The sequence below is a fragment of the Dermacentor andersoni genome, chromosome 9 (assembly GCF_023375885.2).
Source record: "Dermacentor andersoni chromosome 9, qqDerAnde1_hic_scaffold, whole genome shotgun sequence".
Classification (NCBI taxonomy): Eukaryota; Metazoa; Arthropoda; class Arachnida; order Ixodida; family Ixodidae; genus Dermacentor; species Dermacentor andersoni.
This window is the reverse complement of record NC_092822.1, coordinates 47,051,775-47,066,426: the sequence shown is the minus strand read 5'-3', so window position 1 is coordinate 47,066,426 and position 14,652 is coordinate 47,051,775. Positions and strand designations below refer to the sequence as shown.

The 14,652-nt window shown below is 47.1% G+C and overlaps 1 protein-coding gene across 1 annotated transcript in view; it reads right to left on the bottom strand.

Annotated features, from left to right (window-relative positions):
• Positions 1-5,408: 5,408 nt before the first annotated feature.
• LOC126527987 (proteasome subunit beta type-2-like) overlaps positions 5,409-14,652 on the bottom strand; it is a 30,621-nt gene continuing 21,377 nt past the window's right edge. Inside the window, exons 3-5 of the mRNA XM_050175829.3 lie at positions 14,409-14,479; positions 11,983-12,145; positions 5,409-5,655 (exon numbers count right to left, since the gene is read on the bottom strand). Coding sequence (XP_050031786.1) covers positions 5,498-5,655; positions 11,983-12,145; positions 14,409-14,479 — 392 coding nt within the window. The 3' untranslated portion in view covers positions 5,409-5,497. The remainder of the gene's footprint in view (positions 5,656-11,982; positions 12,146-14,408; positions 14,480-14,652) is intronic.

Genomic DNA, 14,652 nt, shown 5'->3' with positions numbered 1-14,652 from the left:
TCAGCCTCCAGGCGGATGCACCCCACACAACAAAGAACGCAGGGAGCAGAGAGCTAAAACCATAATAAGAAGAATGTATGATAAAAGAACTGATCAGGTAGCCTAGATCGACGCAGCGTGCGGTAGACAAGGGGCTGCAGTCTCGGCTGTCGTAGACGGTGACGGAATACCCAAAATCACGCCCTCCTCACGCACCAGAGATGCAAGTACGGCTGAAGAAGTCGCAACAGCTCTCGCTTGCACTGGTACGCAGGCGAACATAATCATTAGCGTTAGCAAAAGCGGAAATTCAGAGAGGCTGAGACAATCTCATGGGTGGCGACAATGGGAAAGAAACCTGCTCAACTACTTAAGAAGAAAAAAATGAAATCAGGAAAGAAACAATTTATAACTCAAAGGGAAGCTCATTACTCTTCGAAGCGAGATCAGGATGCCTCAGAACACGCACTTCTTTATAAAACGAGATACAACAAGGAACAAAAAAGCATATGCTTGGTGCGGGCAAGCTAAGGAAACGATAGAGCACGTTTTATTAGAATGTGAAGATATTTGCCCAGCGGTCGATTTAGGCATCTGTGGCCTCCTTGAAGCCCTTGGCTTCAGCAAGAGGAGGGGGAAAGTAAACATGTCCGCAGTAGAGATTAGTAAGAGGCGATTGGAAGATTGGACGAATAAAAGTAGGGGAACAACGGAGGCGTACAAAAACAAAGTTGTCAATAACGGCTCAGAAAGTTTGGTAATGAGAATGCTTCGTCGGTCTTCTTTTTTCCTTTTCGTTTTTTTTTAACCTAGGTAGGACGATAGGCAGTATAATAACAAAAGCTTGATGGCGCAACCCACCACCCCGTTCCGAAAGGGACGCTCATAGCATCCATCCGCATCGGCTCTGCCAGACCACGGCCGGTGAGAACGCGCTCGCTCGCGCGTCCACACCGGCCGTGGCCTTCTGAGCGCACTCACCGGCTCCGCGGTGCATTCGTCTCCCTCAAAGGGCAACTCCGGCGATTTTTCAGTGTCCACTGATCTTAATAAAATTTTGAATATATTTTCTCTTTCGCACTCTGATTATCCGTGCCAAACTGTATGGCTGCAAGTCATGAAAATGAAAATGAGTTTTAAGGATTGGTTGCATTCACGACTTTCTGCTGGCCACCCTGCGTTTGTGACGTCAGAGACTACACCGCCACTGTCGCGGAAATTGTCGCTTAAATCGCCCCTGTCTTGTTCGGAAACTCTGTAAAAGCTCCCCGTGTCGTCAGGAGACATCAGCTTCGCTTCTTGGCGTTAGCGCCACGTGTACTGCGTGGTTAGCGCGCGTTCTGCGTGTTTACATTACGGTAGTTTAGGATCTGACGTCACTGACTCATCGTGACGTCATGCGGAGCAGCTACCTGTTTCGTTTTCGGTATGTCGTTTATCGGTTATTTAAAACTACTGATGAATTTCTAAGCAAATTGAACCACCCTGTCGGTTACAGGTCTGTCAACGCCATTTGAAAATGACAATATCCTAATAAGGTTAAAAAACACCGGAGTTGCCCTTCAGCTCTGCAGTCACCGTCTACCCCCAGCTGTACTGACTGCGGCGCGCTGGAGCCTTTATTATTTCTAATAGCAATTAGATGGGCACTCAAGGCAAATTTCTGTCGCCGGCGTCGTCGTAATGTTCCGTATTAAGTCAAAGTGCGATGACATCGCGGCCGCGCACCGTATGCTGCAGGTGCGAGGGAAAGCATGCGAGGGTGAGCTGAGAAGAATGATCAGCTTGGTGCGGTGGCGCTTTTTCGCGCGCGAAGAGAGGAAGGCGGGGAGGAGGCGCGCCGAGTTTTCGCGCTCGCAAGTAGGAGAGGGGGAAGGGGGGCGTAAAACCCCTTAAACTTCGTAAAGTAGCGGCACTCTTCTCCTCCGCCTTCACTCCTCGCTTCTCTCTATCACGCTCCCTCCTCGACCGTGGCGCCGCCTACACCGCTCCAGCGTAGCAACGGCGCCAACATGCGCTTCTCGCCCCTCCGTAAACGCTTCTCGGGCGAAAATGGCGCTGAAGCACGGCGCGAGGGCCCACGTGATGCTATTAGGCCAATAGCGAAGCGGCGTCGGCCAGCGCGCGAGAGGAGGATGCGGCATTCTTCAAGGCGTGGCGCTACTTTAAGAAGTTTAAGGGGTTTTAGCTGAGCGAGATGTGCATGGCGCAGCCGCGCGCGTCCTATGTTGAAGGTAATTGGTGGTGGGTTCGAAGGCTAGTCGACCCGAGATAGCTGACGGCTGCGCTGTGTTCTCGCGCGCCTAGTTCGCGTTGAAGCGAGAGGCTGCACGAAGGGGAAATCGCTCGCCGCTGCTGCCGCTCATCATGCCAGCGCGCTCCGACTGCGAGTGTCCACAGCCATCGAGTGAGACGACTTCATGTGTGCCTGTGCGCAGACGATACCGTGCTTGTTAATGTAGTTAATAAGCGAATGTTTACACCACCTTATACAGCTGATAAAGCTACTAACCTTACTGCATATAGTTGTCTAACAATTTGCTATTGCAATCAATGCTTCGCCTTTCGGGCAAAACGGCCATTTTTCTGCAAGCCTTCTCCAGCGCCAGGGCCACTCTGTCGAGATACTACGGCAAGCCCGGCTTGGAAGTAATGTGCGGGAAGTGCAAATGTCGAGCTGATACGGCTGGTGCCTTGATGCAGTCTTCCCTCGCGCCTATAATGTTGGAGCTAGCGTAGTCTTGTTTCGAACCGCGGTGAAGCGAGAGGCATCACGAAGCGTTCGCTTCCCGTTCCCGGCGCTCATCACGCCAGCGTTGTGACGACTGCTCGTAGTCATCAAGCGAGATCTATTCATGTGTGCCTGTGCGCGCATGACACCGTGCTCAGTGGTGGCCCAGCCAGTTCAGCATTTGGAGCAGTTTTTGGAACAGCAAAAATCTCGTTCTGGAGCAGTTTAGGAGCTGCCACACGAGCATTTTAGGGCAGTTACGGAGCAGAAACAAACTCAGTGCCCTTCCAAACAAGGATGAACATCGAAGCTGTGTATGTAGGCCCCTTAATGGCGAACTGCACCTCCGCTGCGGGTCGGCCTAGCATTGCACTATCTCCGGGATCGGCCCACGTATGGAGATTTTTTTGCTTGCCTCGCCAACGACTACACGAAAGACCCACGAATACACGCAAAGTGCCTCGAGCAGCCAGTCGCACGACAATTTTGCGTGTATTCGTAGTCTTCTTTCACGCTCAGAAAAACTTTTACGTAGCACGTATTCAGCAACGGAAAACTGTATCGGGAGTTTTTTCATGCTGCTCTACAATTTTCTCACTGACACTTCTCATTCAACTATTACACTTAAATTGATTAATTAAGCCTAGTTGTCCAATTAGCCTGAATGCAAAAAAGATAATCCGAGTATCTACGAGCGACTGTAAACAACATTACCTTGGTTCAGTCCAGCTGCGTCGCATTTGCACATTTTTAACGTTTGGCTCAAGTTACATGAAACACTGTGCACTGACCCTGTGGGGTACTCTGGGGGTGCCGCGGAGGAGTCCAAAAAATCGGGCATCCGGAAAATCTGTCGTCGAATGTAGCTGCATGACCCTACTGAAAACATCGACTGCCGTGCAAACGCGAAAACACCGCGCTTTCGTGCAATTAGCGCAAATGGTACTTGAGTGGGCGCAGCCAAGTCGAATTCCAGCAAAATGGCACAGTCTGGCCATTACTGTATAAGTAATTTAACTTGTAGACAAATTTTTACGGTATTTTATATGGCAATTGAAACTACAGGCCATTGTATATATTTGTCTCTTTGCTACTGCTATCAACGCTTCGCCTTTCAGGCAAAAATGCAACCCCTTTTTTTTCTCAATGACGAAGAGTACTCATATCCTTTTACACTTGTTTTTACTTGTTTTAATTTGTAAGCGTCACCTGATAACTACATGCACTAAGCACGGTCAATCATGGCCTCCAAGATGGGTCAGCGCAAATCTCGAACGCTGCGAAACACGCCGATGCATTCCCCTCAGCACGATGTGCATCGACACTCATAATCGCCAAATTATGAACTGACCCACTTGCGATAATTTGTTTATAAGTGCTTCCTGAGAAGAGTCTATCCACCAGAAATGTTCTGGTACTTTCAGAACTATGTTTTACTGTCTAAACTTTGAAACCTCAACTTAACAAAATCGGCAATTTAACCGAGTTTTTCAATGCAAGTACGACCGTTATAATTAGGCTTGACTGTAAAGCCTTTTTTTTTCACACTTGCAGCCTCACGCTGGTTTCTGTGATGATAGAGCCCACAAATTTTACCGAAGCAGAGAACGGTGTGAAGTGTTTTTGTATGTACTTGGAACACTCATTTTCTCCCCACCACAATCTATTCCTGTTGTGGCTATTCTCGCGTCTTTGTCACACTCCTTCAATGAACCATCAAGATGAACGAACTCATCCAAATCAAGTTGTTGCTACCAATAAGTGTACATAAATATTTTTCTTTAGGCAAAAAAGAAAGAAAGAAAGAAAGAAAGAAAGAAGAAAGCAGAAACTATCAGAAAGTTATTTTCAGTATCAAGCGATAGCTTCCAGGCAGGTCAGCTGCTGGGATACTTATTGGTTAGCCCTGTTGGGTTGATGGTATGAAGCATGTGGGTGCTGTGATGTATGCAGGCCGCAATGCACTTGCCTTCGGCATGCAGCGAGAAGAGATGCATGCCAATGTACTCATTTTCCCTGCACCTATGGTGAGGTTTTTTTCAAGAAAGTGTCCCACTTTGAGATGGTGATTGACGACTGCACGGATGCTTATGATCAATAATAATATTAATAAAAACACTGGCAGCAGCTACCCGCATTGCGCTACCAGTGTACCAGCAAGTTTCACCGTGTTCGTCTTACCTTTTCCCTTACTCTTTTTTTGCCCTGTAGGTTGGCAGGGAGAGCCAAGTCCGACATCTATACGAGTTTTTTTTTGAATTTTCTACGTGCTGGCGGGTTCTCTTCAATAATCGTTAAACCCTTCGTGTCTCTCTAGACCAAAAGAAAAGTAATGGCTGGGAAGAAGGGCTTCACGAGTCATGTGCTGTATGCTGGTGCTGTACACAGAAAATTTACGGGGGGAGGGCGGGGTGGAGTCAGGACATCCGGACACCTCCCCTGGATCTTTGCATGCCTATGGTTATATGTAGTACCATCAGATACTGCTGTGGCCAGTGCCCAGCATGGAATTGCTCATGTTGCAAAATGCTTTTTGTTTTCATCCTGTGTCCAGATGCCAGTGCTCCAGGAATGCCAGTTTAGCATTCACACACTCACCCCTCCTCCCATCTAGGACATGACATTAAGAGTGCGGTGGTTGCAGTATTCATATAATTGCTATCGGAACAGAATAGAGGCCATGAGGGGTCAAAGAAACTAATGTGGTCAGCACAGACTTTATTACATGCTGCAAGAGCAAGAGGGACCAAAAAAAAAAAAAAGACCTAGCAGGTTTTTTTAAGCAGATCAGGCAGGATTAGGCAAGATGGAAATGTCTTCCTTGTTCCTGATGCCATTCTTGTCCACAATCTGCACTCGGAAGGCAGGGAGGTTGACAAGAAAACGTTTCTGAACCTCACCAACGCACTTCTTCAGCATGCCGATCGCCTCATCCTCGCTCATGTCTGCAAAGAGAAACCAGTGCCACCTCTTTCAGCAACCCTTTCAGTCACAGCATCTGTGCCACGGTTTCCAAGCATTCGGAAGCATTCTTGACAAAAAAAATAAAAAATATCCAGCAGCTAACAGCACAGCAGCAAAATCCCTTGCATGTAAGCTGAAGTTGTGGCTTGTTGGCACTATGCAGTGCACAGCACTGTGCGAAGTGCGCCTGATGTTAAATGAGCAGTGCACATATATTTTTGAATAGCCCACTTGGAATGAGTCCATTGTAGTTGCCTGCCACTGAAAAAACTCAACCACATGTTCCTGGCACATAAAAGCATGACACTCTGCAGGTATGGAGGTTGGGAAACGCTTATAATTTGGCTCTAATGTTTCTGTCTCGAACTGCCAGACCTGGTATCACTGACATTATCGTGACACCATGATAAATAAGAATGGCAGTCTCACGATAAATGTGAAGCACGTAAACCGACAGCAGGGTTTAGCGTTGCGCTCGGGCTCCTCCGACAGTATTCTAACATGTGGGGGCAACACCTAAGCACGACAAAGATTGTGTAGAAAGTACCATTCCAAGGCAGAAACAGCACCCTGGCATCTGCCAGGCGTCTCACAATGCTGGCAAGTGGTGCTGTAGGTGTCGCACCTCAATGGTGCACAAGGTGAGACTGACGGAAAACAGTTGTGCCCTCAGATTTGGTGCCCATTCTCCTCAGACAAGTGTGTACACCAGGGTGTGGTATGCACACGATGGCTCAGGACGGCTAGTGTGCGTGCACACAACACTGATGGCACCAGCTGAAGGCAGACCACTGCTCCAGCGCTGCTGCAGACCCCAATTGAGTGCAGCATGACGGTGCCTCTGCATGGCTTCCTCCTGTTTGCAGCCGAATGGACTGTGCTTCACTCGCATTTCTGAAGGCCTCTTAATCCTCCTTGCGCAGGATGTGCCAATGGTGAGACCTTAAGTGTCCGTATAATTGCGACCACAATAAATGCTCTTGCAGGAACGAAGCAAGCCTGTGTTCCACGATTCCATTACCCATACACCTCCTGGGCACCGCAACTAATAGTTCATGGAAACAAGTACAGTAGAACCCCGCTGTTACGTTCCTCACTGCTGCGTTTTCCCGGCTGCTACGTCGTTTTTATCCGGTCCCGGCATAGCTTCCATAGGATCCAATGTATAGTAACCCCGTTGTTACACAGTAGCTGTGAAAACGTTCCCGCATGATGCGTCGCAACCCGAACCCGCCTGGGCTAAAGTAAGCAACGCGCTCCAACCGCCATTTTGGCTTTTGATGAGTTTTGACCGGGCGTGGCTATGGAATTGGCTGCAAGAAGCCACACACCAGTTCGAGAGGCCGCCACTAGGTGGCCATTCGTGAAAAATGCTCTCACTATCATCACTGTGATTACTGTCACCGCATGGTTTGTTGGACGGGTCGACTCACGGAGGAAGGAAACTCGGGAGAGGCCCTCATGTCACTCTGTGAAGCTATAGCTAAAGGGAAGCCGGAAGTTGGCGTTGCTCATGGTGTTGCTCCGCCTATCGGGCCAGCTCTCCTCTCTTGTTTACATTTCTCGCGAAACCACGCCGCGCTGCGTGCAACCGGGCTGCCCGGGCTGCGCGCGCTCCGCAGCAATACTACTAAACAATCGTTAGCAAGTTAGCATGATTATGCTAAAGAGGGCAAAATTTCCCGCGGATCCCTCGTCCCTCGTCCGTTGCCACTGCCGTGGCGCGGTGACGACGAGGAGCACGAGCCGCATGATGCCGGGGAGTTGCCAAATCCTAGCTTTGGAGAAGCCTTCGCGGCTCTGGACCTCCTCCGCAGGTACGTCGCACCTCACAGCGACGCTGACAGCAATGCGGCCTTCCAGGCTATTGAGAAACGTGTGGCGATTTCTAGCAAGCGAAAGAAACGGCAAGCCACCATTCTAGACTTTTTTAAGTTCTAAGTGCACTCTGTGGAAATAAATTGTCTATAGTTGAAGCTGCACTTTTTTCATTCATTTTCGGAGCTTTCCTCACTGTTGCCTTTTCCCGGCTGTTACATCTTTTTTCCTCGGTCCGGTGAAAAATGTATGAATGGGGTTCCACTGTATTTTAAATATTCAGGGTGCTCTACACTTGCCAGTAGAAAGGGGACACACACATTCCTCTTAGTGATTTAGTTTCCCATAATTCTCTCCAGGCATGACATTCATAACTGCAAGAATGTGAAGGGTTGAAAACGTCATATCTGTGCATGGAAGCATGTATAGCAACAGAATTCCAAGCAAACAGTAGTACTGTAGCAAACTCACTTTCCAGTGCTTTGAAGTGGCAGTACATGCAAAATATACTGTGTACATATAATGATTCATTGTAATTACAGCAGTGAAATGCAAAAGAGGACAAATAAGAAAATGGGACAGGTACTCCTTATTTGTGATGCACCTACTGCTGTTATATGAAACCATTACCGACTGGCCTCGTTATCGGTCCTGTTCGTGTGCAGGTAGTTTTGCAAATGCCGTGGCAGCAGTGAGCCTGCACGCCAAGGAACTTGCAGTCGCATGTACGATCAGGCTACTATGCCAGAACAAACATTTTTGAGTGGTTCAATGTACAGCGCATTTGAACGTATTCAGATACAGTCGACGTCTGAATTTCTAGACTGCGAAAACAAAAAAATTCAGGCAGTACGAAAAAAAAAAGAAAAAAAAAGGAAGGAAATGAATGCATGCCTTTTATTGTTCTCAAGGGCCCAAATTGCCACAAACATGTCCGGAATACCTCTGGAGACCTGCCAGTACACTTACTAGGCTAATTGGTGCTCATACTGTGACAGGAGATGGCAGGTGCACGCATGCATAATTAAGGAATACATACTGCGTCCCGTAACAGTAGCGGCCCCTTTCTACTCTTGGCAAGCTTCACTGCAATACACTGCCTAAGCTTGAGCAGGTAACATTGCTGCACTGCAGCAAAGCCAGCTCTTCGAAACAGGCATTATGTAATGCTTGATCCTTGCCTTGCTTTACACGCTTCGAAGCCACTGGCGAAGATGAAAAAGTCTGTACCTTCGCTGACAGCAGCAATTTCTTCAATGAAAAACACGGCACCGGACAGCAGAGAGTTTGACAGCTAATATCAAAGCAGCTAGGGCTAGTGCTGCTGCGGTGGCTACATTTGCCAGCGAATCGGCGTATAAGAGCACTGGTTTGAGGCGGTAAGGTCATCAAAATGGCAGTGGCAGCGGCTCTAAGTAATGCTGTTTTGGACCTGTGGTTACAGCAAAATATCTGGAAAATTGGACAGCAAAGGGTTTCCGCGTTCAAAACTTCAGACATCCCTATCCACAGGCTTTAGGGGTACACAGAGGTGCCATAAAGGCATCTGAATTATCAAGCATGTCCGAAAAAAACGGTTGTAGACTGCAACAGTAATGTGACACATGCCTTTTCGTGTAACTTGTGATGAAATTCGTTAGTAAAATTGTGAATAAATGCAGAGAAAAAGTGTAATAAAATCTCATGACTTGTGTTCTGGTGCACTAAGGTGAATCTTCATTGTCTTTTTGCCAGCAGGCTATTTCTGTAAGCAAAACAAGCTTTCCAGGGTCTCCGTTTTTAAACAGCAAGATGGTCTACAGTAAGCATGAATATGCACAGAATGCCTTTGGAAAGCAACAACTCTGAGAACAAATGTCCCCCATGTCTCTGCGGTGGAAAAATGCCATTTTAATGCATGGTTTACGCGAGGTCACTCAAGCCATGCCATGAAGTTTCACATACAAAAAAAAAAAAAAAACTAGAATATTTTGCACTTGTCTCAGTGTGTGCTACCATTACAGCTTCTCATTACAATACAGTAAAACCTCGTTAAACCGTACCCGCTTAAACAGTAGTTTCGTTTTAAAAGTAGTAAAGTCAAATCCCCGACTCAGCGGCCATTGCTCATAATGTGTTTTGTATCTGCATAAACCATACCAGCTTGTTGCATATGTATCGGTTGACACGTAGTGCTTCCACTTTTCGTCGCGCAAACACGGCGGTGCGTCGTCTACATCAGAAGGCCCGGCAGAACAACAAGCCTCAGAGATCAGCAAAACAGCCTCCAAGTGCCCCGTGTGTTTGGGCGTGAAGCCACATCAACATCAACATCATTTCGGCCCCGTGCCAGAGAGCGTTGTGGCGTCGTGCAAGCGAGAGCTCGCGTTATGCCAAAACTCAGATAAAAAAGACGCCGGGTGCTTAGCATAGAAGAAAAATTAGACATCGTGCATGCTATCGAACGTGACGAAAGTCGGCGCTGGCAAGCGACATGGGTCTGCTGTTGACTACGGTGTGTGGCATTTGGAATGCGAAGAAATTGCTCAACAGCGCTGCTGCGACCGCAAAGAGATGTCTGCTACGAGGTCCGACTTTTCACCATCATGGCCTCTGTTGTTGCCGAAGCGTCGCCTAGCGACAGTGATAAGGACGACACAGAAAGCGACAGCATGAGTGATTCAGGCCCGACAATGCCAGATGCTGGGCGTTACGTTAGCCTCATGAATGCAATCGTCGCGACGAGAACAGCACCCAGCAATGAAAAGGTGCCCCGTGACTTCTGCAACGCTACCGTGCCTGTGCACAGTGAATATGCAACGCCAACGAGGAATCTGCCATGCGAGTGTTTGCCGAGAAGAGGGGGCTGGCTGAAAAGCTGGCTCACAGTTTCAGCAAGTGAAGATGTTTGTGCGCGAAGTAAATAAATACTGCAAGTTTTTTTCCCCTTTCATCGCAATCTCTTCGAGTTCCGTTTTTTGACAGGTAAGTGGGCAATCTCATGCTATTTTGGTTAAGCAGTACTACCGTTTAGTACATACTTTTTCCAAGCTCCGGCCGACTACGGTTTAACGAGATTTCACTGTATTATTATGAGGCATGCTGTAGTGGGAGACTCCATATTAATTTTGACCATGTGGGATTCTTTTATATGCACCTAATGCAAGGTAAATGGGTGTTTTTGCATTTTGCTCCCATCAAAATGCGGCTGCCGTGGCCAGGATTTGAACCCCTGCTCTTGAGATTAGCAGCATAACATCACTATGTCACTGCGTCATCACATAAGTCACTATGCCACTATGGCAGGTGATCTGTAATTGATGACAACCTATGAATTCAGTACAAGCTCCTGCTCATAAAATCCCACTACAACTATGCTGTGTGCCTCCATGCTCCAACATAGTTTTTGGAAGATGAGATATGGAAAGAAGTTCACCTCTGCCATGGCATCATTGAAATTAGCAAACATTGTTGGCTGGTGAATCTACTAGAAATTCTTTTTCACTTAGAAAGTGGTGTATTCGCCCTTGCATTTCTTATAGTACTGTATATTCAAATGGTTTCTATCCTGCTCCAATCGGGTTTGCAGAGATACAGAGCCCTCCCGAGATTTGAGCCAGAGAAAGCATGTCATAGTTGAACATTCAGCTGCTGCCAGAGCAATTTGTGTCACCACGTGACGAATATTTTGTTATCTCAATCGCACTCCCAGCTTGAAGGTGGCAGCACATCCAAGCACTTTGAGTTAGAGTGCGGTGCTCTGAATAAACCAGGTAAATGTGTTTCGAGCGCTTGATTTTGACCATCTGGACATGCCATTGGGTTATCGCTGACCTACAGATTCAGCCACATGAATGATAGTGCATTCATTTCAAGGCCAACCGTAACAAAATTTTAGAACATGCAAAAACCCTAGTTTCACATAGTGCCAATAGAGCACAGCTTCTACGCAAAATTTTAATTTTGAAATACATGTAGATATGTCACAAAAACCTATCAAAAATTAACATTTTTGATAACATAATAAAAAAGGCCACAGTTTATTGCTTGCCTGAAGTGATGCATGACCTAGGACGTTAAGAACAAGCGCAGATCCTCGAGATAAACTCCTGAGATTTAGACACTGTCCACAGCGCACTGAAAAATCTCGGAGGCAATGCGCTGAAACTTGTGTCGTACCAGCTAACATCCAGGTGCATGCACGTATCGTCTGCCTAGGTGTTATTTAAAATCTGGTAATAACAAAATTGGACAATTACCAGCCCTGCAGCTTTGCCAAGATTGCTTCAATAACATATAACACTCATTTAGAGCCGATTCAGCCAAAGTGAAATTTGCTGCAGTCGGACTGCTACTGGGTTTTACACGGCTGTGACTGTCTAAATAAATCTCGTTAAGACCATGCATTTTCATCACTTCTTTTTCTGATATCACTTAGGCGCTGCGCAATTACACATTCGTTTTCAGCATCCACCAGCAACCATGTTATTAAGGGCGTCTTATCCACCTACCTTCCCTGTAGTACCTGTCAAGTACAGACATGAGAAAGAAGGCCCCGTAGCCGTGTGCCGCAAACGGCACCTTCGCCATGGTCGCCAGGTAGTCAAGGTAGTAGAGCTCGGCACCCTCGGCATCATCGTGGCCAGCCAGGAGAACATTGACGGAGTATGGGGTCTGCAGCGTCACGCGTTTCGGTCATGCAATGAAAGAACAAAGTCAACTTACTTACGGATCAAGTTACACAAGCTGCAAGAAAGTGCAGACATGTTGTGATGAGGCATGAGAAGACTCGGCACAGGGATAGAGAAAAAAAAAAGGTCGGCCTGAGTGAAGAGCCTCTTGCCTGCTACTTCACGTTGAGGAACGGGTTTGTGGGAACGACAGGGTAGGAAGATGAAGGCGGTATACGAAGGTGATGATGAAAGCTGCTGCGCAGTCTAATGTTTCTCGACACACTTCTCTATACTACTGCCTCTAATGTTTCATGCACAGCAGGAGATGCTGTGGCGCTTAGAGCAACTTTTCACGCTACCCACATTTGCATGCAAAAAATAGTGCGGGCTACATGACAGAAAGATATAGGAATGGGGTAAATTTTTTTTTAGAGCAGCATTCCGGGCAAGTTGGTAATCTATTACTTAAATGATATTGTGTGACAAAAAAACCCACACGGACGTGAGAGAAGACAAGGGAGAAGACGACACACCAAGCGCTTGGTGTGTCGTCTTCTCTCACGTCCGTGTGGTTTTTTTTTTGTCGCGCAATATCATCTAACTAAATTTTTTTTTTCTCCAATTAATTGAATTCTGGGCAGTCTTATGCCTCAAAACCACAATCTAATTACGCGACGTCCTGTAGTGGAGGGACTACGAATTAAGTGCGACCGCCTGGGGTTCCTTTAACGGGCACCTAAATTTAGGTATGCGAGCGTTTTTGCATTTCCCCCCCATCAATATGCAACCACCGCAGCTGCGATCAAACCCGCGACCTCGAGCTGAGCAGCACAGTGTCAAAGCCACTGATCAATCGTGGCAGGTGTAGGAATGTGCAGCATAATCTCGCTTAGCAGTTACTTGTTATATTACAGTCACAAAATACAAAGTCAGTGTCACGTAGAAGACATAGCAGATATGAACCTATTAACCACAGGAGTGGAACGTCTGTATGATTGCAGTCACTGCACAGCTTCTACAGCACACCACCTGACTTCGCGAGAAAAACATAGTACGTACATGCATACCGTAAGCTCAAGGCATACAAAAAAAAAGTACATTGAGGTAAAATTCATTCCATATGCTATAGTTACATTACAGTTGAAGCTCCATGTAATGAACATAGATACGACAATGAATTATCGAATATAAGAAAGTAGATCTATTAAAATTATGGGGTTTTACGTGCCAAAACCACTTTCTGATTATGAGACACGCCGTAGTGGAGGACTCCAGAGATTTCAACCACCTGGGGTTCTGTAACGTGCACGTAAATCTAAGTTTTCGCATTTCACCTCCATCAAAATGCGGCCGCCATGGCCGGGATTTGATCCCGCGACCTCGTGCTCAGCAGCCCAACACCATAGCCACTGGGCAACCACGGCGGGTAAAGTATATCTATGTTTATAGCCAGTGTCAGCATGTAAAAAATGCAAATACATGCAGGAATCTGACATTACAAGGGCATTTTTGTGAGATGTGAGCTGATTATAATGAAGTGCAACTGCAAAAAGCTTGTAGGTACTAAAAGACTTAACAAGTCAAAAGCCAGTTCTGTAGGAAACAGGTGGAGCGATACATTCCCAAGGGCGCGCTACTTGCACAGCTTACGCAGCATTGCTTGCCCTGTATAAAATGAAGTGCACACAGATCGATACAGACCAAGTACAGCACATCACCATTGAACATCTTTGCATTTCTACACTGCCCTTGAGCTCAACCGAGTCTGTACTGTGACTTGCACAGCTTACGCAGCATTGCTTGCCCTGTATAAAATGAAGTGCGCACAGATCGATACAGACCAAGTACAGCACATCACCATTGAACATCTTTGCATTTCTACACTGCCCTTGAGCTCAACCGAGTCTGTACTGTGATGGCCAAATGATGTAGTCTATGAGACCTCACAACCTCATCAGCTCAAACATCGAGAGCCCATGTTCAGAAGCAAGGGCAGCGCTCACACTTATGTGCACAGTTTGGCCTGCGCACTCTGCCGTTTTTAAAGTCATCTGTGCTCTGGAACTGCCTTTCGATCGCACGGTGAACACTATTGCATGCGTGCCTTTCCTTTCCACTTCCCCCTACCCCAGTGTAAGGTAGCAAACCAGGCGCATCCTGGTTGACCTCCCTGCCTTTCCATTTCCCTCTATCACAGCGTCCCACGAACAGGAGTGACGCTCAGGTTCTGGGGGTGCCTGCATTCGAGAAAATGTGGCACTCACCCTGCTCCTGAGGTAGTCTGCAAGGTTTCGCCGAGTGAAGCAGGCTGCTGCGGATGGGGAGAGCTCGTAACCTGCAGAAGTAAAGCCAGGTCGGGCCTGCTTAAAAAGGCTTGCCAACAACAGATTGCACTGTTTCTGCACCTCAGTTCTTCACAATATCCTAAGCTCCTGATAGCAACGTGATGGCTGCCATGCTGTCACTGAATATAAACAGAAGTACACAGGAAGACAGAGGCTTGAACTG